Below are 23,420 nucleotides of genomic sequence, written 5' to 3'. Positions count from 1 at the left end.
GCCTCGGTTTCCCCCAGCCCCCTCCCTCGCCAGAGTCTCCGGCCTTGGCACCCTTACCGGTCACGCAGCCGTTCACGGCGGTGGGCTTCTGTGCCGTTACCACGTAGTTGTACGACATGTCGAGGCCTGGGGCTGCCCGTCGGGACTCGAGCGCAGAGATAGGGAGATGGACACGAGCGAAAAGGCAGAGGGGCCCCCACCCGCGCGCAGCGACCTCCACTGCCGCTGCCTCCGCCCCAGAGACACGTTGCAGGCCAGAGCGGCCGGGGCGCGGGGCATCACGGGACGGTCTCACCTGGCCTCTGGAGGACTTGCGGCGCCGGCGGCGGCCAACCAAAGGAGGCCCCGCCCTCAGGGGCCCCGCCCCTCCTCTTACCGCCTGAGCCGCAGTACCCGGATGAAGTGCGTAACGGGATTCTTGTGAAGCAGCTTTGACGGAGGTGGCTACCGCGGTCCCTGGCGGGTGCGAGGGGTCAAAAACGGGCTGTTCTCTGTGCTAACCCCAAATTCGCGTCCATGTCTCTCGCCCTTCCCCAGACTCCCCGTCTCCGTTCTTCCAGGAGCCTTCAGTGCTCTTCCCCATTTTGGAACCGGAAGGTCTTAAGAAGCCTAGAGAGGGGAGGGAGGTGACCGCGATTTGTGCAGATCAATCCTAAAACCGACGTCCGTGCCTCTCTCCTCAACCCTCCCACTTCCCCCCCAACAGCCGGGTCGCCTAACCCCTAAAGCAACTACCTTGCTTCACCTGGGGGCACCAGGACCCTCATTTCTCTCTGCATTAAACTTTTTTGTTTTTTTAAGTTTTCAGACTTCGAAAGGCCTCCCAGGCCTTTACTAAACATCTTTAGTGCCCCCTGCGCCGTTCAAAATCTGATTTCAAATACAAAACCAGAGTTTTGGCAGGAAGAACCTGATGGTCATTTGGCTCTGCACCCTCCAAACCACCCCACATCCAACAGGTTTCCCAAAAAGCAGGAGGAGGAGAACTATATAGCTTGGAGCACCTGCAGGATGCCAGAGAGGAGCCAGCCCCCATTTTACAGATGAGGAGAAGCTGCTGCTGAGAGCTTTACCAAAGAGTCCCTCAGTAAGGCAGAGACAGCTAGATTTCCTCATCCCAAGCTGAATTCTTAACATTGCACATACAGTGAGCCTCCCACTAAGATTCTGAATGACATCTGAACTAGGCTGAAATGAGGGGAGCTAAACTGTCATTGTGGTTTACACTGATGGTTTCCCACACCAGGGACTCTGCCTGATTTTGGAGGCCCTGAATTATCTATAGAAAAAACTGTATGTTTGTAGAAAGATAAGGCATGGATTTGAGTTCAGGCTCTTGCCAGTAGGACTTGGACAAGTCACCAGACCTCTCTGGGTCAGTTTTCCCAGATGTAAAATGGGGTCACAAACCCAAATTGCCTCCCTCCTGGTGTGATGCCAACCAGAGCAAATATGTGAAGATCTTTGCTTACAAAGTTTTACATGCAGTACGTGTTGATGAGGTGACGTTTACTCTGTGGGTAACCCTTCTCCTTCGTGGTGAGGTGAGGGTTGCTCCTGAGCATAAAGGCACCCTTTGCCCAACACAGATCGATCTGACTTCTGGCAGCGAAGCACAGGCATGAACCTTGGTCAGGCCCACGCTCTTCTCCATTCCCAGGCCACGTACTAGAGTTTGGACTTGGATCAAAGTCTGCGGCAGCTTTCTCATTACTAGAGCAATGGCAGTGTGATTGTGCCAGTTGACTGCAAGTGCCTTCAGCAGCTTGTATCCTTACCCACTCCTGCAGGTGCTGCTGCTGCCTTCACTGTGCTCAGACCTAGGTAACACCAGCAGGAGCTCTGGTCCTCTGGAGGCTCAGTGTGAAGGTGTGAACTCAGCCTCCTTCAGAGCCTTCCCACCATGGTGAGTCCCGTGGGGGCTGGGGCAGGGGAAGGACACTGGGGCTGTGGAGCCGAGGGAGTCCCAGTCCTGGGTACCCTGGTACTCCTTAGGCTCTGGCTAAAAGATGCTGCTACCTTCTGAGGTTCAGAGAGGTTAAGAAGGGTCGGTCTCCCTGTTGGGCTGACTCCTGCTTCCCTCTACTTCCTGGAGGCCTCTGTCCCATCCAGGCATGGGTCTGCAGTCTCTGAGTCTGTACTTCTGGGGCCCATGTGCCCCAGGTCTGGGTCATGCATTTAGATTAAAACATTAAGAGGTACCTATTCTGTAATGGACACTGTATAAGTCACAGAAAGAACCATAAGAGCTACCTTATGACTGTTCCTGAGGCTGGGGCATATGTGGGCATCATGCCAGGCATATGTGATCTGCACCAAAGCAGGCCTCAGACCGACCTGGGTTCAGATTTCAGCCCTGCCACCAACCAGGTGTGTGACCTTGCACAAGACACTTGACTCTCTGAGCCTCTTTTTGGCAATATGAGGTAAACTAATGACTACCGAGTGGTTGTGACCTCAGTGCCCCATTTCCTTTCCTTTTCCAACCCCTGGTCCCTTCAGCCAGTGGGAACCAGGGATGGCACTGGTCACCAAGTCCTGCTCTGGCACAGGGATAGTTGAGAGAAACAGGCAGGACAGATTGTCCAGGTAGGCGCAGGGCACATTCTGGAGGGTGGATACGCTGGAGGCAGGGGTTGGAATTGAGACTTATTTCAGGACTTCATTTCATGTGTCAGGCCCTGGTGGACTCGGGAAGCCCTAAGTCTGTGCCCTACAGCAAGACCCCATTACCATCAGCCTCCCTTCAGCCCCTCCAGAAAGCAGCATGATGTGGCCAAAGTGATACCAGCTTTGGAGCCAAGCAGACTGGGACACTTAGTGGCTTAGGCATAGTCATTTACCTGTATCTCATCTTCCTCATGAGGCTAATTTTTCCTCCACAGGAAAGCACTTAGAACTGGGCCTGGCTCTAAAGCACTGCTTTGGAAATGGAGCCAATTTGTTATTCTGCTTGCTCCCTCCTGACCCAGGATGCTCTCCTTATTCCAAAGCAGGTGGCTTTGGCCTTGGTCTCTGCCTCACCCAGGAAAAGCACAAGGGGACAAGGGGAAAAGATGCTGGTAGACTCAGGGAGGAGCGCAGCCGGAAGTACACCTTGTCAGGACCTGGCTCAGCTGCAGACCACCCCCGCACCACCAGGTGGTGCTGAGAGCCCATCCCTCTGGGTCCCTTTTGGGCCCGTGTCACCCGGCTCAGGACAGGCAGGAGCTGCATACCAGTCTACAGCTATTGTTCAGTCACCTCCAGGTTTTCAGTACCTGGCTGAAAAATAATAGGAATAGCTCCTGTTTTGGGAGCTTTTACTATATAATAGACAAACACCATTATCTTATTAAGTCTTCATTTTGCAGAGGAGGAATGGAGGCTTAAGAACTGAACTGTCTTCAGAGTTCTCAGAGCTAGAAGAGGCAGAAACGGAATTTGAGCTCAAGATACCATGATAGCCGAGCCACACTTTTAACCCCTCTAGCGCTACACAGCAGCTCATGTCTCCTGCCCTCAACCCTTGTGTCAGCTCAGCTGAGCCCCAAGCTCGCTCTAGCGCTGAGGCAGACCCATGTCCCTTCCTCCCACAGCCCCCCATGGCTAGTCTCCTCCCGTGGGGGTCACATGACCTGCTGGTCACTTGTAGCTCCCTTGGTTCTAACTTGCTTCCTTTCTCTTGCACCCACCGTACTGTTTCACACTTCCAGGCCTCGGCTATGTCTCTCCCTCTGCCTGGAATGTCCTCCCTCTCTCCTCTCTCTGTGCTTCCCACTCCCTTTTTACCTACCTGCCTCCTACTTGTCCTTCACCAAGACTTCCACGATTCTCTAAGGAGGCTGAAGTTCCATCTGCTCCATGGCACAAGTACCTTCCTTTGTGTCACATGTTGCATGGCATTTCCATCGAGGGCAGGAACGGCATTCTAGTATCTTTTTTTATTTTTTTGGAGGTACCAGGGATTGAATCTGGGACCTTGTATGTGTGAAGTGCGCACTCAACCACTGAGCTACACCTGCTCTTCTAGTATCTCTCTTTTTTTTTTTTAAGATTTATTTTATTTCTCTCCCTTTCCCTTGGTTGTCTGCTCTCTCTGTCCATTCGCTGTGTGTTCTTCTATGTCCACTTGCATTCTTGTCAGGTGGCACCAGGAAACTATGTCTCTTTTTTTGTTACGTCATCTTGCTGCGTTAGCTCTCCATGTGTACAGCGCCACTCCTGGGCGAACTGCACTTTTTTCACATGGGGCAGCTCTTGCAGAGCATACTCCTTGCACATGGGGCATCCCTATGCGGGGGACACCCCTGCGTGGCATCGCACTCTTTGCGCACGGCGGCACTGCACATGGGCCAGCTCACCACACAGGTTAGGAGGCCCTGGGTATCAAACCCTGGACCCTCCATGTGGTAGGCAGATGCTCTGTCAGTTGAGTCACAACACTTCCCTCTAGTATCTCTTTATACCCGGTACCCAGCTCTGGACCCGGCACCCAGAGGGGCTCAGGCAGTGCATCAGAGGCCCTGTTGGAGCCATGGATATGCATGGGACCGGTTCAGCCCCTTTCCCTGGCATAGGAGCCTCGGCCTGCAGCTTCTCCTTAGACAAAATAAGGCTGTTGGGCCCCAGCTTTATTAAGTTGTTTTGTACTCAAGACTCCAGAATCCTGTTTTCCTTGTATTGAAACCATTTTTCAGGATAAATTTAAGCAGTGGCCCAAGACACTCCTTAAATTAGGCACTGAATAAAAAGCCTCAAGAAGGGATCTCACAGAAACATCCAGCTGTTAAGATGTCACCCCACTCAAGGAACTACTGTGTCCCTGGAGTTCCTGGGTGGGTCTGGGAGAGGTGTCTTGGCCATAGCCACGGAGCTGGGCAGGATGGGGGTGTCTCTGCTGACCACATTTTGAAGCTCCTCCTCACTCTTCCCCCACAGACCTCCAAGAAGTTGGTGAACACGGTGACAGGCTGTGCTGATGATGCCCTCAATGGCCTGGTGGCATGTAACCCCAACCTGCAGCTCCTGCAGGGGCATCGCGTGGCCCTCCGTTCTGACCTGGACAGCCTCAAGGGCCAGGTAGCCCTGCTGTCAGGTGGGGGATCCGGCCATGAGCCTGCCCATGCTGGTGAGTAGCCAGGATGGAGGTGAGCAGCAGCTCAGCAGAGAGGTCGGGAACTCCCAGGAGCCCCTCAGAGCCAGTATGAGGTTCAGGAACCAGCTCTCCCACTTCCTGAAGCTGGGATCTGGGGACAGCTGCAGCTCTTTCTGGGCCTCAGTTTCTATGTTTATAATATAATGAGGTTTGGCTCAATGATCTCAGGCCCGTCCACCTCTAAGAGTTAGTGATTCTTTGAAGTCTTGTGGCCTTCCAGGCCCAGCTGACCCACCCCTTCCTCCATGATGGCTTCCTGATTTCCAGTCTAGAACTGTACCCCTTTCCCGAACTCCCACCCTGCAGTTTCACATCCAGTTATGGACAGTACTGTATTGCTTCCTGTTCTGTGCCGTAAATGTTTTCCCCCATCAGCTCCACCAAGAGCTCTTGGAGGACAGGGACCAAGCTTTCTATTGTTTGTACTTTTCCTGTCTCCCTTTGGTGACTTCGTTCATTCCTTCAGCAAACACTAGTGAGCACCCAGTGTTCTGGCACCAGGAATCCTACAGTGAAGTGAACTGGGAAGGTCCCTGCCCTCACAGAGCTTATAATCTAGGTGAACACTGAAGCAAGTGAGGTCATTCCAGAATGTGATAAGTGTGGTGGTAAAGACAATAAAAAAGGCAAAGAAATAGCAAGTCTCTGGGGATAGGGTGGGATGATTACTTTAGATCTGAAGGTCAGGGAAAGCCTCTGCAAGGAGAGGATTCCTGAGGAAGCTTGGCTACATGTAGACCTGGGGGAGAGCAGCACAGGCGCTCATCTAGCACAGAGCACACAATAGGGCTCTCCAAACCACAAGATCCTGGAGCGTGGGGAGTCCCATGACCATAGGCCCCACCCTTCACCCTCTCCCATCTCCAGGTTTCATAGGGAAGGGAATGCTGACAGGGGTCATTGCGGGAGCCGTGTTCACCTCCCCGGCAGTGGGCAGCATCCTGGCAGCCATCAGGGCAGTGGCCCAGGCAGGCACAGGTAAGGCTGGCAGGCGGGGGGGCAGCTGCAGGTAGGGCGAGCTGTGGGGGTCGGGGCAGAGAGGCCGGTAGCCAAGGGCAGGCACTGATGGGGCTTCGCCCGGCTGCTCCTGCAGTGGGGACCCTCCTTATCGTGAAGAACTACACTGGCGACCGGCTCAACTTTGGCCTGGCCCGGGAGCAGGCCCGGGCTGAGGGGCTTGCTGTGGAGATGGTGGTCATTGGGGATGATAGCGCCTTCACTGCCCTGAAGAAGACAGGCCGTCGGGGGCTCTGTGGCACAGTGCTTATACACAAGGTGAGATGCCCCACCCAGGACACCCTCCCACCCTGGACTCTCAGGGTGTCCTGGGCCAGGCCTCCTCTGCCCTTCATTCACCCTTCCTGGCCCTCCTAACCGTCTCTCTCCAGGCCACACCTCTCCCTACGCCGCCCCCCTCCCCCCCAAGGCCCCAAGAAGTCAATCCCCTGGTGTTCCCTGGTAAGGCCCCACCATCCCCTCAACTGCCAAAGCCCAGAATATAAGCATCATCCCAGACTCTTCCCTTCCCTTTCCCCTTTGCTCTGTCCTGGCCAGTCTACTTGAGAATGCTCTAGAACACATCCTCTTCAGATCCCTTCCCTCCCTGACCCAGTCTTGGCTAGGTCTCTGCTCAGATGGCTGTGGGGACTTCCTCACTGGGCTCCCCTGCCTGCGCCTCCATTCCCTCTCACTGCCACCAGAGATGTCTTTTTAAAATGTATGTTGGAGGGAGTGCCTGCTTCCCATGTATGAAGTCCAGGGTTTAATCCCTGGCACCTCCTTAAAAAAAAAAAGAAAAAAAAATTGTGTATCAGACCAGGTGTTCTGCCACTGAAAGACCTTCAGGGCTCTTGGGTTCCTAGAGCCAACCTAGGCTGCTTGGTCAGGCACCCACCATACTCCTTCCCTCCCTCCCTGACTTTCGACTTCATCTCCCATCATTGCCACCTTCATTTTATGCTCCCTTGACACCAGTTCCCTGTGTCCATCATGCTGGGGCTCACTTATGTGGCTTTGTTTTTGCTGTGTCTATGCCCTGGACTAGCCTTTCTATCCTTCCCCATTTGGCCTGGCTAACCCCTACTATTGTTTAGTAGGGGTTACCTCCCCATCTGGGAACCTTTCCCTGATTTCCCTATTAGCCCAAGCTGCTTACGAGCTTCTCCTCAGTGCCCCTATAACATCCTGTGTGTACTCTATCACTGAATTTACCACTTTGCATTAGATTTCCAGTTTGCGGGTGGCTGCTTCCTCACCCTCTTCCTGGACTGTGAGTTCCTTGGAGACAGGGATGACGATTTAGTCATTTTATCCCCTGTGATTGGTAAAGGATGGATGGATGGATGGATGGATGGATGGATGGATGGATGGATGGATGGATGGATGGATGGATGGGCAAAGTGAGCTTGCCGTGCCATTGAAGAAAGAACTCTAGACTAGAAATCATGAAACGGACCACCCGGCTGTGTGACATTGGGCAAGTCATCCCCCCCACAACTTGGGCCTCTTTCCCCATTTGTAAATTTCCCCTCTGGCTCCAACAGACTGAGATTGTTAAAGATTTCTGCAGGTACCCTGTGAATGAAGGGGGTACACTCTTCTGCCCTAAATGTGATGGGCCAGGATGGGTGTAGGATTGCTAAGAGATTCCACCTTCTCAAGAAACTCATCCTGAGCCCATCTTCTACCCCCAAGTGGTACAGTAACTGCTTCCCCCTTGGGGGCTTTTCTCTACTTGGGTGCAGGTGGCAGGTGCCCTGGCTGAGGCAGGTGTGGGGCTGGAGGAGATCACAAGGCGGGTGAGCTTGATCTCCAAGGCCATGGGTGAGTGCCAGCCCAAGGGTTTGGGGCGTGTCAGGGAGGTTGAGACAGACTTTGGGACTAAGAACAAGTACCTTTACTCTGTACAGTGGTGGCTTTCCAGGCTGTTTCCTAGGGACTGAGGAAAGGTTTCCACAGGGAAGCGTCTGGGGTACTAGAGCTGAAAAGAGGGTGGGAGGAGCCCTTCTTAGTGAAGGGAATGCCCCTGGGCAGGGCTTTCAAGGGATTGCTGCTGCCCTTCCTGGGGCCTGTGACAAGAGTAGATCACTAATCCCTTTTGTGCCACATTTCTCACAGGTACCCTGGGGGTGAGCTTGTCCTCTTGCAGTGTCCCTGGTTCCAAACCCACCTTTGAGCTTTCAGCCAGCGAGATGGAGCTGGGCCTGGGTAAGCTCCTGGCCACCCCTGCCCCCACCATGCCTGCTTGCCTGCCTTGGGTTTGGCCCACCTCCTATGTCCTGGGAGCCATCCACATGGTCCCCTCTGCTCAGTGGTCACCTGGAGCTGTCCCCTGGGTGGCCTTAATATTTTTAAGTGGGCACATGAGAGTCCTCCTGGCCCCAACCTGCCTGATTTCTACCCATTCTGACATCCACATCCACAGCTCCAGTCACATGGGACTCCACAAACCCACCCACTTCCTGGCCTCTGCTCATACTAATCCTGGGTCCTCCTGCCCATCAAAATGCAGTTCTTCTTTCAAGGGCCACTCAAAGGCCACCTTTGCTGCGCAGCTTTCCTTGTTCCTCTCCTCTGTACCCAAAGTGACAGGCATAGGCCTCTGGTGGCTTTCCACAGCTGCCTCCAGGAAAAGCTACTTCAGTTCCTGGCTACTTCCCCCACCAAGCCATAAACTCCTGGAGAGCAGACTGGGCACTTCTCATTATTTTGTCCATCACTTCCCCCATGCCCCAGAAACACAGTGCCTAGTTGAGGGCTGAGCACTTGGTAAGTCCTTGATTAAAATGTCATGGGCCAATCCTCAGGGCCCAGGCTGGTCAGCAGGCACCATCTTTGTCCACAGGGATCCACGGGGAAGCTGGTGTACGTCGGATAAAGGTAGGTGGGCTCCCTGCCCCAGGCCGGTCAAGGGCCAGGGCCCCCAGATACAGCTCACTGCTGGCTCCTTCTGACAGATGGCAACTGCCGACGAGATCGTGAAGCTCATGCTTGACCACATGACCAACTCCTCCAGCGCATCCCATGTGCCTGTGTGTTTAGGTGGGAGCCTGTCTTTCCCCACCCACCCCAGCCTTTCCTTTCTCTGGCCAGGGGCCCTGGCAAGTCTTACCTTGGGGCATCATATCTTCCCATAGGCTCCTCGGTGGTGCTGGTGGTCAACAACCTTGGTGGCTTGTCCTTCCTGGAACTTGGCATTATAGCTGATGCTGCTGTCCGCTACCTGGGTGAGCCCCATGCTGGGAAGGGCACCCGCCCCCAGTCCCCAGAACTTCTTCCCTCGGACCCTTTGAAGTAGGATATAAGAAAAGCAGCTGAGATGGTAACTTGATGGCTCAGAGCATGGCTTTGCTGTCAAATGAGCCTGAGTTATGTTGTAACTCTGCCCACTAATTGTTAGGTGCCTTGAGCTGGGTGCCTCCTGGCTGGCTTTCTTGGTGGTAAACTGGGAATAATAATAGTACTTGCCTCAGAGGACGGTTGTGAAGATTAAATGACATTAAACATCTATAAGACACTCAGCACAGTTCCTGGGAACCCCCTAAGAACTTAGTAAATGAGGTCTTTAAGTCCTCATCTGTCACAAAAGGAGGAGCATCTCCAGGGAATGTGGAAATGAAATGAAATCTAGCCTCTCCCTACTGATGTCAGGGCCCAGCTCCCAAGGTCCTTGTTTTTCTATTATTCTCTTCCCTTCCCTTGCCCTGGGGGAAGGTACCCTTCCCTTCCTCTTCCCTCATGAACTTCCATGCTCTGGCTTACAGAGGGCCACAGGGTGAAGATTGCCCGGGCCCTGGTGGGCACCTTCATGTCTGCACTGGAGATGCCTGGCGTTTCTCTTACCCTCCTGCTGGTGGACGAGGACCTCCTGAAACTGATAGGTGAGATCAGAATCTGGGGTCATTCAAGCCAGGATTCCTGGAGATGGAAGGAGCCAGAGGGACTGACAGGGATTCCCATCAGGGCTGACGACAAAAATCAGGGCTTTGGACCCTGTGAAGCAGCCCTTTCTGGCTTCTCCAGCCTTCTGCAGCTCTCACTTGATCATGAAGGGGTTAGAAAAAAGGTCATATGTGCCTGACCCTTTCCCCAGAGTCCCACTGCACCGCTAGTACACAGTAGGCATTCAGAACATGCTTGCTGAGATGAGTGGCCGGGGTGAGGCCATCTGCTGAGGGAGCTGTGGCTGCCAGTGCCAGGTGGGGCATCTGAGCCCACTTGATCCCTGGCTGGCTGCCATGTCTTCAGATATATGCCTATGTCTTGCTGGTCCTTAGATGCTGAAACCACTGCATCAGCCTGGCCTAACGTTGCCAAGGTCTCCGTGACTGGACAGAAGCGGATCCGGGCAGCCCCCACTGAGCCCCCGGAGGTCCCTGAGTCCACTGCTGCAGGAGGTACCAGTCCCTGCTGTTGGGAAGATGGCGGCCTTCCTTGGTGGTCCAGGGCTTTGGCCTGACTCCCACAGGTGCAGTGGGCTACACAGGGGCCCTGGCACCCACACTGGTCAAGTCTGATTGTGAGGAGGGCCAAACATGCCTCTTGCCCTCTGCCCTCCTTTTCTAGGCTTAGCCTCAAAGCATGTGGTGCTCGTGCTGGAACGGGTGTGCACTACCCTCCTGGGCCTGGAGGAACATCTGAATGCCCTAGACCGGGCTGCAGGCGATGGCGACTGTGGCACCACTCACAGCCATGCTGCCAGAGGTGGGTGTTGCAGCCCCTCTGGGGTCAGGAGAGAGGCTAGTATGGCACATTTGTGCTTAGATTTGGGAATTTCAGAAACCAGAACAATTTTACAAGCTTTTAGAGTACAGACACAGGGTTGCCAACTATTACTTTGCCAAGAGAAATCATTCACAAAACCCTGGCACCCATTTTACCTGTTTCCTAGTGTACATTTCACTACAAATGTAAGGTCATTATCTCAAAGAAGAATCTATGACATTGAATAACTTTAAATTTAAGGTAAACTTCTATTGCCCATATTTTTCTCCCTTCACCCAGACCATTGAAAATCTTTAATTGCCCAGCACCATTCATTCAGGAAAATTTATTAGTGCCCAGCACGGGCAGGCCCTGTGCTTGACTCTGTGGGTACAGCCATGAACAAATCAGACAAAAATCCCTGCCTTCATGGCTGACATTCTGGTGGGGGAGACAGACACATAGGTCAGTAAAACATATAGGCTATTAGTGCAAAGTGCTCAGGAGAAAAAAACAAAGCAAAGCAGGCAATTTTAAGAAAATGTTAAGGGCTGGCCTCATCTGCTTGGTGACTGCTGAGGTCCTTTTTGTTATCATTTCCTGTCCCCTCTCCAGCCTCTCCCAGCCCCTGTCCTTCTGGCAGGCTCTGAGGCCTCAGGACTTGATGGGGATCCAGGCAGATTGGGGGGGGGGGCGGGGCGTGGGGGCAGACGGTGTCTGAAATTCCTCACCAACTCTTTGCCTGCAGCAATCCAGGAGTGGTTGAAAAAGGGACCACTCCCAGCCAGCCCTGCCCAACTCCTCTCCAAATTGTCCCTCCTGCTACTAGAGAAGATGGGAGGCTCATCTGGAGCAGTGAGTGCCAGCACCCCAGTGGGCCAGAGGGCTGACAGGGAGGGCGGGCACGGTGGCTTGGTGGAGGCCCAGGCCGGCTCTTCCTGCTCAACATTCTGGTCCTCCCCAGCTCTATGGCCTGTTCTTCACTGCAGCTGCTCAGCCCCTAAAGGCCAAGACTGATCTCCCCGCATGGTCTGCTGCCATGGATGCTGGCCTGGACGCCATGCAGAAGTGAGTCAGCACCTTGTGCTTAGACTAGGGGTTGGGGAGATGAGTGGGAAAGTTGTGGATGTCACCTGCTCTCTGCCAGGCCTTGTCCCTACCTCCTAGGAGCCTCATTCCATTCTTTTTCTCTGCCAGGTATGGAAAAGCTGCCCCAGGGGACAGGACAATGGTATGCGTTGTCTGTACTCCCTCCCCACCACCCACCTCTGTCCTTAGCCCTTTTGAGCCTAGAAGCCGTGAAGGCACCTGTCAGTGGCAGAGCATCTCCTAACCCCCCTCCTTCATCTTGCACAGCTGGATGCTCTGTGGGCAGCAGGACAGGAGCTTCAAGCCTGGCAGAGCCCAGGGGCTGATCTGTTGCAAGTCCTGACCAGAGCAGTCAAGGTGAGTGTGGCTGGGCTCAGCCACCCAGCAAGTCAGGCTTGGGGCCACCAGGCTCCCCTCTCCATGTGACCTGAGCAAATTCATAACCTTCCTTCACCTCAGTTTCCTCCTCTATAAAATGTAGATGATGAAAGAGGTACGTAGAACCCAAATCCAGTGCCTGGTGCATACCTTGGTAAATGGTGGCCCCTTCCCCTACTAGAGGCAGGGTGGGAGGTGACCTCTCCCCCCTGGTGACACAACAAAGGCTGCTGGCAGAGCTGGGACAAGAGAGGCCTGGGCCAGGTGACACAGCAGAACTCTGCCTGTGGCTGGAAGGAGGCGGCCTGGTGGCCCATCCTTGAACCTATTCCCATGCCCCCACTCTCAGATGGCTGAAGTTGCTGCCGAGGCCACCAGGAATATGGAAGCTGGAGCCGGAAGAGCCAGTTATATCAGTTCTGCACGCCTGGATCAGCCAGACCCTGGGGCAGTGGCAGTCTCCGCCATTCTCCGAGCCATCCTTGAGGTCTTGCAGAGCTCAGATGTGTGACCACCACCTCCGTTAGCCTCAGCTCCTTGTTCACTGCGGCGCTGAGGTGGCCATTGTCACTTCCCACTGCTTTTAAGCTGCCACCCTCCCCTCACTCCCACCCTGAGCGTTTGTCCTCAGCTCAGCAGGAAGCTCCCCACCAAGCCTCTGGAACACCTCCACAGAGGCCCAGAGGGGGTCACATGCCTCTTCAGCACTGCCCTGTCCCTCCTCAGCGAGGGTGGAGTCCCTGGGTCACCGGGCTCTGCCCCCAACTCGAAGCTTCAGTGATCAGGCATTTTCCCTGGGCTGGCAGCATAGCCCTTCATTGGCAATGCTAATTTGGTTCCAAGACTCTCCCTTTGAAAGTCTTTCTGCACCTCAACCTGAGCGAGCATGGAAAAGAAAGCTATTAAACCACAGGCAGTAACACGGCTACTGCCTCCTCTTCAGTGACCTTTTCCCTAGTGTGTGAACAAGTAGACCCACTGATCCCCCAGGTACTGAGCTGCCCCTGGTTGAAATGATGGTGATCCCTCTCCTGTCACGTATATCAGTACCAGCTGATACCCAAAGGCAGGTCTGCTCTCCTGAGCTGGCTCCACTGGGGTGCCCATTCCTGTCTTCTCCTGTACCCACACCACACCTGGTAAATACATCTAAAGTTAAGGATGAAAGGGAAAGCTTTGCTTTGCACCAAATCACGTGGGCAGATAGCACCAGAAAGAAAAAGCGCCTTCTCCTAAAGCTCAGGTGTCTGTCTGGAGCAACACCTGGGTGAGCAGGAGGGGCTGTTGAATCTAGGGGATAAAGGGTCCAAACATGCTTGGCACATACTCAGCATTGGGAAATGGGTGACAGCACTGGCTGTGATTCCCAGACACAGCTTTGATTTCTGGCTCTGTGAATTCAGACCTATTTAGCCTCTTGGAATCTGCCATTTCCTGGCTGGGTGACCTCAGGCAGGTCACATCCTGTCTTGTTTTACATGTATCTATAAAACAGGAAAAAGCCAAAAACCTTCCTCCTGAGATAAACAAGTACTCAAAACACATTAATTATTAAGGACTATGAACACACAAATGTATGACATCCAGTTCCATCAAGACAGACAACTATGGGTATTTGGTGCCTGGTCAGCCCTCCACAGGTCTGTGAGGGTCAGAACTGTACTGACAGTTTTACAAGTTGCCCCAGGGCCCACAACTTTGGCATCAGTCTCATGGTAGCCTGTTGAGTGAAAAATAGCTGGGCTCGGGCCCAGCCAAGAGAAGCAAGGCTGAACCTGCCCAGGGAGGGGCAGGAAAGTCCTGGTCCACAAGAAGGAAGGGAAGTATGTGGCCACCTCTGCCACTCATCCCTACAGGGACATCTCAGGTAGCCAGGGTTCGTCAGGCTGTCTCACAGTGACAGGCTCGTAAGCCACAGATCCAGGCTGAGATCCAGGCTGCAGATGGAGCAGCAGCTAGAAAAGGTGAAGCCACACAGCCACATTACACACTGATACGAAACAGGCCTTGAGCAGTCAACTCCTCAGCTCCTCTGCAGAGGCTGCTTCTACCCCCATCCTCATCTCCTTCAATCACCTCGTGATGTTTCCTCTTCACATCAGGTAGGAGCTAGATGGGACAGAGCAAACGAAGCCTGCTCTGTGGCAGGGCAGCCTAACTGAAATGAATGCCTTCAAGAGGAAAGCTGAAGGGCATGTCAGCACTCCCATTTTTCATGTAATGGATTGCACTTGAGTCCCAGCTCCTCTGCTCTGGCAGGATTTTCTACCATATCCCTATGGGTATTAAGTGAATCAGCCTGGCTTCTTCAGACAGAAAGCAGGAACAGCCAAGACGAGGCTCTTGTGTAAATGGGGGAGCTGAGACACTGTGGCCAAGAAGGGGTGCAGAAGCCAAAGCCACCAAGAAAGGCAGATGGGCAGCAAGTAGATTGAGAAAGCAGGCCCAACATGGAGGCAAGGTGAAATTTGAGCACAGAGCCCAAATAAAGTCTATAGCTAAAACCAGGTGGGAGCCCCAGGTAGAGCCGAGCTTCTGACTGGAGGACAACTGCATCACCAACTGCTCCAGGAGCTCCTTCCTGCTTACTCCCCATCATGCAACAGGGGCTGGAGAGACAGGCAGAGACATGGGGGTTAATGGCATAATGTCAAAATGGCCCCAATCCACAGAAGTCATACCAGGGCTGAGCTATTCAGATAGACCCCAACTTACAGGGTAAGGTCCCTACCCGAGCCACCAGGGAAGCCCCAGAGTCCCTCAGCCTGGTACATACTCCATCTAACCATATCTCATCAAGTGGCTGAGTGGACAAGAACAGGCAAGACCGACACCAAGCACTCAACTCAGCACCAAGCACCCACTGGAAAAGCTCCAGTCTCACTAGGGCAGTCCCAAAGCTGGAAGTAGAAATAACTACACATACTCATCATGCACAAGCCCATCACCGGGGAAGATAAGGCCACACTTTGCCTCACGAAACCACAGGAATTTGTGGAGGGAAGTAATTCGGTTTTCCCCAATAGGCTCCTGGGAGCCCCTGAGCCTAAAGAGCTCCATTTACCACAGTCGCTGGTATGTGCTGCTTTATAACCAGTGCTCCCCATCAGCCAGCCTACCACCACCTTCAGGCTACTTGGTTTCCCACCATACTACTGGGCTGGTCTTGACCGGGACCCCCAAGCCTTTCCTGGTGACCTTTCTCTAGACCTGGCCCCACTCCACCCTGGAATGGGGGACTAGGAACCCATACCTGTCTGTCAGTCAGGATCCCCGGCTCTGGGCGCTTCCAAGATGAAGCCAGAAGGATATAGAGCACCAGCAGCCCAAAGGCCACCACCAGCATCCCAGTGCTGTTAGCAAAGACAGCCTCACTGGGCAGGCTGGAGTACGGCTTGGTTGCGTTTTTCCTGAAGATGACAAAACAACGTGGGCCCTCTAAGACTCTTGCTCCTGATTTTGTCCTGCAGGAGTCTCTCTACTATGAGAGGATAAGAAAGTCTTCCCAGGACTGCCTTGATCTGGAATTATAATTACTTTTTAACATACTTTCTAAGTTCCTGCCATAGTAACAAACATCTGTAAAATGCTTTTTACTAAAGAGGTGAAATGAATTTGCCAAAGTGATATAACAAGTAAACAGCACAGCCAAAATCTAAACCTAGATCTGACCTCACATCTGATTTGCTTTTCACTACCCACCAGTGCCTCAAGAGAATGGAGGACCAGAGTGGATAGGATTCAGGCTCAGAAATCAGACTGCTGGAGTCAAATCCCAGCCCTGCCCCTTGCTAGCTGTGTGTTCTCAGATAAGTTACTTAATCCCTCCACAACTTGGTTCCCTCGTGTGTAAATGGCAATGACAACAGTACCAATATGCGAGGGCAGGTGAGAGGTGCTCAGGACGACTGCCAACATTCAGAAGGTGCTCTATCCATTTGATGCCTGATAACTATTTGCTAACCAATTTACCAATCTCAACCTAAAGACAGACCAATTCCACCACCTTTCAGATCAGGAACGGGCTCAACCCCAAAGGATCTCCTCCCTTAGATGGGCCTAGGAGCCTGTCTTTTGAAGACCCTATTCCCTTCCCTCCACCTAGAGTCAGGGGCCCCGTCATACTCACAAACTGAAGAAAAGTTTCTCATTAATGCCAGAAATAACAGATGCAATGGCCAGGGAGAGAATGGAGGCTCCAAAGAAGACGTGGATGGGTTTAAGGAGGCAGCGCAGCCAGAGTGACGCCCAGGGGAGGAGGAAGATGGCAAAGCCCAGGAACCACTGTGGACACAAGGGAGAGAGCACAGGACCATACTGTTTATGACCAAAGATGCACCAGCCAACACACCCACCAGTGCTCCCTAACTATTTCTAGACCTTGATCCATTTTTCCCAACTCCCCACTTTCCCACCAAGCATTGCCCTATCACACTTAGCTCCCTCTTCATTGTGGTCTGTTTTCTATTTTACAAACATCTAAGCAATGCTAAGAATGCTCAATGAAACACTTAGCTACAATCCCATTCTCCCAGCAAACCCATTGCTGCTTGTCTCTTTTCCTAAAGCTCTCTTATATACAGTGTTGACATTAGAATACAGAAACCACTTGTGGAACTCCTGGCTCGCTGTAAGGTGGCCATGGATCCAGAATGTGGAAAAGATGGCTGATTACAGTCAGCGTGGTACACACTGTGACTGATTAGGAAAGCAAGCTCTGGGATGCCAGACAGGCAGGGTGAGGGGTAAGAGCAGGAACCGCCCACTCCCACAGTCCTTTGGACTACTGGTTCTACAGGATGTAGACCATGACATTTGAAGCTGTGAAGGTTTGGTGCTGACGCAAGTCAAGCCCCAACCAGACCCTGCCGTGGGGACCAAGAGGAGGAGGCCCAAGAGAACTCACCTGGCAGGAGAAAAGGAAGACGGTCGTGATCCCTAGCCAGCTGTGCAGGGAGTACAGGTTACTGATATGTCCGTGGTTGTGAAAGTTAAAGACGGCAACCAGCCCCAGCACAGTCAGGATGAAGGCCATCAGGTGCAGGGCTGCGTGGAGGAGTTTCCAGGGCAGCTTGGGCCCCACCCAGGACTGGGGCAGGCGGTACACCAGTGACGCTGCAGGAGAGAGCAGTCCCAGGCTCTGCTCACTCACCCATTGGGGGAACTACCCCAACGCGATTCCCACTCAACCTCCCAATTCCTTCAGTTGGAAGGAAAGAAGGAAATGCTAGGACATCAGTATCAACTCTTCACCATCTTCTATCCTCCCATCAGTTCTGGAAAAGCAGCCAGCCATGAAGAAGAAAAAGGGCAGAGATAAAAAGAGAGGTTTCTTGGACCTGCCATTCCATCATTACAATAACAAACTCAGCTTGTATGAAATTTTGTGGGTTGAAAAACACCTCACATTCATTATTTCTTCTAAATGAATTTTCACAACCAAGATCACTTGTCAAGAATACAGGCCTGATTTAAAAAAAAAAAAACAGGCTTTAGGGTCAGGCAACCCAGGTCCAAATCCAGCTGTCTCTTATTAGCTGGTTGTCCTCAACTCTCTTAAGTCTCAGTTTTCTTATCTGTAAAATGGGAGTAACAATGAAGCCCACCTCACAAGCTTGTTGTGAGAACAAAATGAGGTGATGTATATGAAGTGCACATGGAATGCTGTTATTACCAACATCCTTATTATTCCTATTTTATGAGTGAGGAAAATGAGGTTCACCTGAGCCCCAAGGCAGAGCTATGTTTGCATAGGGCAGAGAGTGTAAAGAGCAGTGTCTGGGAGGAATAAGTAGGTTCCTCACTCAGGGGACTAATGGTGTCACAAAAGGCTTCAACATCTTGTTCTGTAGGAGCAGGGGTTGGCAAACTACAGCTCCCAGGTCAAATCTGGCCAGATGCCTCTTCAGTAAATGAAATTTTACAGGCACACAGTCATGCTCACTCCTTTACATACCACCTACGGCCGCTCTCATGACAAAATGGCAGAGGTAAAGTGCTGCAACAGAGACCCTATGACCTGCAAAGCCTAGAAGGTATACTATCTGGTCCTTTATAGGAAAAGATAAGCTACTTTACCCCTCCTCCAGGCAAGGTGATCCTGGCCCTATAGAATCCATGAAGCTGCCCTTTCTGGATGCCCCCACTCTTACTGCTTCCTCCCCCAAATGACACCTGAGCCCAATGACAACCCAACCCACTCTACTCCCACAGCCCCAAACCCAACACGGACAAAGGCCAGCCCCAGGGAGGGAAGGCACTGTCCTGTCTGGGCCTGGGCTGTATCATCCTGGCCCATGATGATGTCATACTCACCGGCTCCATAGAGTACCACCATGCCAGCAACCATGAGCACCGGGTGCCAGTTGAACATGAAGATGCTGCTGTCCCAGGCAAAGCCACCACGCCAGTACTGCATCCAATAGATGGTGAAGAAGATGCAGAGTGAGCCTAGGGACCCCAATGCCAGGCAGGTCAGGTAAAACCATCCGGCAGCCATTCTGATCAAGCACTCCTATAAGAAGATGCAGAAGTCACAAGTGCCCGCTGGCTGGGGGGCGCCACACACACTGCTTAGAGGAGGAAACACCGACCGCACTCTCAATGCATGGGACAGACGCTTTTTGCTCAGTTCCCCTGCCATCAGCCTGCGCACTGGCCCATGAGGTCTCAGTGGCTGGGTGGTCAGATCTCCGGTCACAGATGGTAAGTAATGCTCCACCCCAGCACCTGGTAGTACACTGTGCAGCAAGCTCAGCCTGTGGCTGGCCCCAGAGATGGGCTTCCTCTGCTGGGGCCAAATGCCAAGGCTCTGGACCCAAAGCCGGGGGGTCAGTCTCCCTTCACAGGACCAGATGGTGAAGAATTACCCTCCAGAAAAGAGCTGAGCATCTGAAGGAATCAAAACCCAAGCTCTGAAAGCACATCATAGTGTTTGTAACTTAGCAGAGCTATTATATGGGTATGATGGTGGTTGAAAGGGGAAGTCTAAGGTCACATGTATTACTAGAAGCTAAAAAATGTAACATGGGACTCTATAGCATGGCAAAACCTCGTATGAAATATGAACTTTGGCAATATTGCATATATAAAGAGTTCTTCTTTGAAACTGAACAAATGTATGTTACTGTTACAAGATATTAATGTCAGGCAAAAATACAACCAAAGCAAACTATGGACGGTAGCATATAGCAATATATTAATAATCTTCCATTAAGGGTAAAAAAAAAAAAAGGAAATATACTAAGTTAAAGAAACTAGACAAAGGATACTACATATTGTTTGACTCCATCTATACAAAATATAAATTCAAATAAATTAGAGGAATGGAAACAGAACAGCAGCTATGTAGGGCAGGGAAAGCATAGAGAGACTGAGAGGTGATTATTAAGGGGCAGCGTTTTCTGTGTTTCTTTTTGTTTTATTATTATTATAACAATAAAAATGCTCTAATAATGATCAAGTGATGAATGTACAACTATGTCATTATACCAAAATACCACTGAGTGTATATTTTGAATGAACTATATGTTTTATTAATACGTATCAATAAAATTGATTAAAAAAAAAACAAAAACCCGAGGCTAGATCACACAAATGCCCAGGCTCTCAGTTTTAATAGAAGGAGGAAAATCACAATCTGAAAGGACAAACACCTCCTACTGGCTTAGCCGGAAGGCCAGTTCTATGGACTCCACTTCTACAGAAAAATTTTTTCCCCAACAGTGAACTGACCCTCTTAAGTAGGGTGGTAAGATGAGCCCTCCACTCCAGGGTCCCCACACTCCACACCTGCAATTGGGCAGTCCTCCCTCAGTTGTCCCAAGGCCTGAGACTTCTGCTTTCTTTTCCTCTGGGGAAAGTACAGAGGAGAAAAGAGGAAGCAAGAACTCATGGTCTAGAAAGCACAAGTTTATTTTGAGATCTCAGTATATACTTGATAAACTCAGAAAACAAACTCTGGTTTCAGGGGCAGCAAATGCCTAAGGCCCCTGAACAGCTGCTCTTACAAGCCAAGTAGTTGAGCATAGGGGTTGGCAGGCAAGTATGCAAATCCACCAGCCTACTTTCCTACTTTCAGCTAATGTGTAGGCAGCAAGGGCCCAGCCCTCAAGGCAGTCACCCTGCCCCATGGCCTCCACCCAGAAAGGCAACACTGTAGGTTCCTACAGTTGAGATCCCAGTCACACTGAGATAAAACACTGGGTTCCTCACTGAGGAGATAAAACACTGGGTTCCTCACCTTTAGACCTAGTGGCAGGATGACAGAGTGGCAACCTGGGCTCCAGCTCTTACTGAGGCACCTTGAGCAAATCACTTAACATTTCTAGGACTCCATCTTTTCACCTGAAGGACATAATTAATAACAATATTTACTGAAAAACAGCTCTGAGGACACCACTCTAGAACCTTACATTCATTATCCCATTTACTCCTCTTGACAACCCAGTATGGAATTATCATCCCATTTTATAGATGAGATAAGGAAGATAAGGCTTGGAAAGATTAATTAGCATTCTGACCCAGTAAACAAACAGAATTTCAAACCCATGTTCGTTTGGCTTCAAGGACCATGCTTTTTCCTTGACCAAGGGATGTCAGCAAATCAAGTAAGGAAACACATGAAAGGTCATTGGGAGAGTAAAGTCTTTCTCTTCTTAGTTATTGCTGTTACAGCCTTCTATCCTAATGACTAACAAAAACCTTGAAGTTTAGGCCCCCATGCCTGCCCAGACCCCAATTCCAAGCCATGCCAGCTCTGCCAGGTGTCTACATAAACCTGGAACAGAACTGGGCTCTTATAAGGTGACCTAGGTAGGCAGTAATCCCTGAAAAATGAGGGTCCAAGGGCTGGAGTTGAGGGCAGGGGGAACGAAAAGAGATCCCATGAGGCTGGCAGGAGAAAATCATTCTACCAGCTTCCTAAGAACTCTGTGACTCAACTACTAGGCTCACAGGTTGGCGTTGCTACCTCAGAATTGTCTCCTTAATTCCTGCAAGGGCAGGGGAAGTTTCAGGTCATCAGAGGCCCAGCTAAAACATCCCCACCTCTCCCAGTACAAAGTGTCAACTCAGTACTAAGGAGCTCTTGGAGTAGTTTCTATTCTTATCTACTTTTACAATGTTATTTTGGTTTTTTCCTTTCTAGAAGGAAAAAGAAAGGTAAATATGATCCAGAAAGGACAGCTAGAAGAGAGGACTGCATGAAGGTCCCAGATTACTGTTTTCTAACTTGAAATAGATAATGGGGAGTTTCCAGACATTGGGCTAGAAGGTTATACTGTTCTGCTCAGAGTGTATAGATAAGCTGTCTGTCTACCAGAGATAGGAAATAAAACCAGGGAAAATGGAAGAATGCAGTGAAAATTGCAACACGAATGTTGAGGATATCCTTGTTCCGAAAGAGCAGGCTGTGCTGTGATTTCAGGATGTGCTCACCACTGTTTGGTTTTCCCATTCTTCCATAATTTTGTAGAGCCCCATTTTAAAGCAGAGGTCAGCACACTCTTCTGTAAAGGCCCAGACAGTAACTATTTTAGGCTTTGCAGGCCCTCCAGGCTCTGTCACAATTATGCCACCAACTCTGCTGATGTAGCTCAAAAGCAGCCATAGACAATACTTTAACAAGTGAGAATGGCTGTATAAAACTTTATTTATGAACATGGAATTAGAATTTCATGTAATTTTCACATCATAAAATATATTTCTGATCTTTTCAGTCGTATAAAAATGTAAAAACCATTCAGGCAGGCCAATTTGGTACGTGGGTTGTAGTTTGTTGACCCTGATTTAAGGAGTTTTCTCTCCAACCTAATACTCTCTTCAATCCCTTTAAGTAATTCTCCCAGGATAAGCCAAAACATACCAGGTCCAGGGGTAAGAAGTGGATATTTCCCATTTAGCCCCTAGCCTTAGAAAAAAGACTACATTCCAAATTCTTACAATATTACTTTTATAATTTAGAGCTACAAATAGGTGAAGGACCAGAAAGTCGGTTTGTTGCTCACACTTCTCAGATGGATTGGGAGCCTTCAAGAATTCTAAGAACCATACTTAGGGTTCAAATCCTAAACCCTTCGCTTACAAATCAAAAACACTGGAGCCCAAAGAGGGAAAGTGGCTTCGCCTAGGTGAGTGGCATGGGTATAGGAATCCAGGTCCCCTGCCCCTTCAATACTTAGAAATCCTCACTTCCAAAAGTACTGTCCGTAAATTAAGGTAAGGAAGTCAGGAATTAGGAAAGAGGAGTCCAAAATTCTAGCCAGGATCTGGCTAAGCAAGTTCCTCCTTTACACCAGAGTGACCCGCTGTTCGCTCAGATGATTAGAACCGTTCCAAGGAATTCGGGGGCAAATTTCTGATCCCTCTGACCTTTGGTCTCCACTTAACCTTGGGTGAAAATTAGAGCGAGGGGTTCCCAAGGGTTGGCTGCGCCTTCCGGCAAGTTTTCGTTTATATAACTACTACCTGCAGAAGGAAGGGCACGGAAAACGGAGAAAGATGGCCATTACCTAACAGAAAAGTCATGCGAAGTGACAGGTGTGGACAGCGCCAAGCGAGGTAACAGCGGAGCCAGCACTAGAACCCAGTTCCCTTAACTCCCGCCGGGGCTCTTTCTCACCCCTGAACCATGTGGGACGCAGGGGACCGCGATCTCCGAGATCCGCTCTCATTACCCAGAGCCGCCGCTCCCCAAACTGGGAAATGGGATCAGGGATATCAGGAAGCACCGAACTCGTCTGGAACCGCTGTTCTAACGTGGCGCGACAGGCGCTGCCTCGCCTTCTTACAACCTCGCAGCACTTCCGGCCCTGCGCGAAGCCGCCTGGGAAGTGAAGTCCGGAGCCCGGGATCGCCTGCTTCCAGAGCGTCAAGTCCCGAGTCCATTCCCCCTCCACGCCCCCAAACACACACAGATGCTCCGCGGGCGTTTCTCCCGCAAGTCCAGGGTTCCAGAGACCAGAAGCGCGCCACGGGCCTGCTCAGTCCCTCATTCCCCCATCCTGTGGAAAGGGAAATGTTCGGGCTGACCCGAAGCCTCTCGGCGGGGACTGGCCTCAGCCTGGCGGCGGGGGCGAGTGCCTTGGTCAGCAAACGGCAACGCTGGGAAGGC

General features: G+C 51.4%; 3 protein-coding genes across 16 annotated transcripts in view; 1 reads left to right on the top strand and 2 right to left on the bottom strand.

The window, feature by feature from the left end:
• The window catches only part of DDB1 (damage specific DNA binding protein 1), a 28,453-nt gene extending 28,064 nt beyond the window's left edge, over nucleotides 1–389 (bottom strand). Inside the window, exon 1 of the mRNA XM_004469343.4 lies at nucleotides 58–389. Within this exon, the coding sequence (XP_004469400.1) occupies nucleotides 58–118 (61 nt within the window). The 5' untranslated portion in view covers nucleotides 119–389. The remainder of the gene's footprint in view (nucleotides 1–57) is intronic.
• Nucleotides 369–13,253, top strand: TKFC (triokinase and FMN cyclase). Of its 2 annotated transcripts, XM_058305365.2 has the most exons (18): nucleotides 369–440; nucleotides 1,791–1,906; nucleotides 4,921–5,110; nucleotides 6,005–6,115; nucleotides 6,231–6,412; nucleotides 7,882–7,960; nucleotides 8,255–8,344; nucleotides 8,982–9,016; nucleotides 9,094–9,178; nucleotides 9,274–9,363; nucleotides 9,901–10,017; nucleotides 10,414–10,533; nucleotides 10,703–10,840; nucleotides 11,589–11,695; nucleotides 11,805–11,908; nucleotides 12,038–12,071; nucleotides 12,197–12,286; nucleotides 12,657–13,253. In XM_058305365.2, exons 2-18 carry the CDS (start codon nucleotides 1,904–1,906, stop codon nucleotides 12,816–12,818), a joined length of 1,737 nt encoding a protein of 578 aa, XP_058161348.1. In that variant the 5' UTR covers nucleotides 369–440; nucleotides 1,791–1,903; the 3' UTR covers nucleotides 12,819–13,253. The 2 variants fall into 2 exon arrangements, with proteins under 2 accessions (XP_058161348.1, XP_058161349.1); XM_058305366.2 differs by lacking the exon at nucleotides 369–440 and having other exon boundaries at nucleotides 1,768–1,906.
• CYB561A3 (cytochrome b561 family member A3) lies at nucleotides 11,172–23,284 on the bottom strand. 13 transcript variants are annotated; one of them, XM_058305369.2, is made up of 7 exons: nucleotides 22,819–23,246; nucleotides 20,550–20,653; nucleotides 18,623–18,821; nucleotides 17,214–17,422; nucleotides 16,437–16,591; nucleotides 15,561–15,717; nucleotides 11,172–14,916 (listed from the first exon to the last, which is right to left on the bottom strand). In XM_058305369.2, the coding sequence occupies exons 3-7, from the start codon at nucleotides 18,804–18,806 to the stop codon at nucleotides 14,893–14,895; spliced, it is 729 nt and encodes a 242-aa protein (XP_058161352.1). In that variant the 5' UTR covers nucleotides 18,807–18,821; nucleotides 20,550–20,653; nucleotides 22,819–23,246; the 3' UTR covers nucleotides 11,172–14,892. The 13 variants fall into 13 exon arrangements, with proteins under 13 accessions (XP_058161352.1, XP_012384801.1, XP_058161351.1 ...); XM_012529347.4 differs by having other exon boundaries at nucleotides 22,929–23,246; XM_058305368.2 differs by having other exon boundaries at nucleotides 22,984–23,246.
• Nucleotides 23,285–23,420: the final 136 nt, after the last annotated feature.

Source organism: Dasypus novemcinctus, chromosome 10, assembly GCF_030445035.2.
Source record: "Dasypus novemcinctus isolate mDasNov1 chromosome 10, mDasNov1.1.hap2, whole genome shotgun sequence".
Classification (NCBI taxonomy): Eukaryota; Metazoa; Chordata; class Mammalia; order Cingulata; family Dasypodidae; genus Dasypus; species Dasypus novemcinctus.
The sequence above is the reverse complement of the archived record's forward strand: the minus strand, read 5'-3'. Positions and strand labels throughout refer to the sequence as shown.

Excerpts from the sequence above, each read along its gene's own strand:
- TKFC (XM_058305365.2), top strand. Across the intron at positions 7,961-8,254 it reads CTTGATCTCCAAGGCCATGG|GTACCCTGGGGGTGAGCTTG; the intron begins GTGAGTGCCAGC and ends CATTTCTCACAG. Across the intron at positions 10,018-10,413 it reads GGACCTCCTGAAACTGATAG|ATGCTGAAACCACTGCATCA; the intron begins GTGAGATCAGAA and ends GCTGGTCCTTAG.
- CYB561A3 (XM_012529345.4), bottom strand. The coding sequence starts at position 18,806 with ATGGCTGCCGGATGGTTTTACCTGACCTGCCTGGCATTGGGGTCCCTA. Across the intron at positions 17,423-18,622 it reads GGTGGTACTCTATGGAGCCG|CGTCACTGGTGTACCGCCTG; the intron begins GTGAGTATGACA and ends TCTCTCCTGCAG. Across the intron at positions 14,917-16,436 it reads GAGAAACTTTTCTTCAGTTT|CCCCTGTTGCATGATGGGGA; the intron begins GTGAGTATGACG and ends CTGTCTCTCCAG.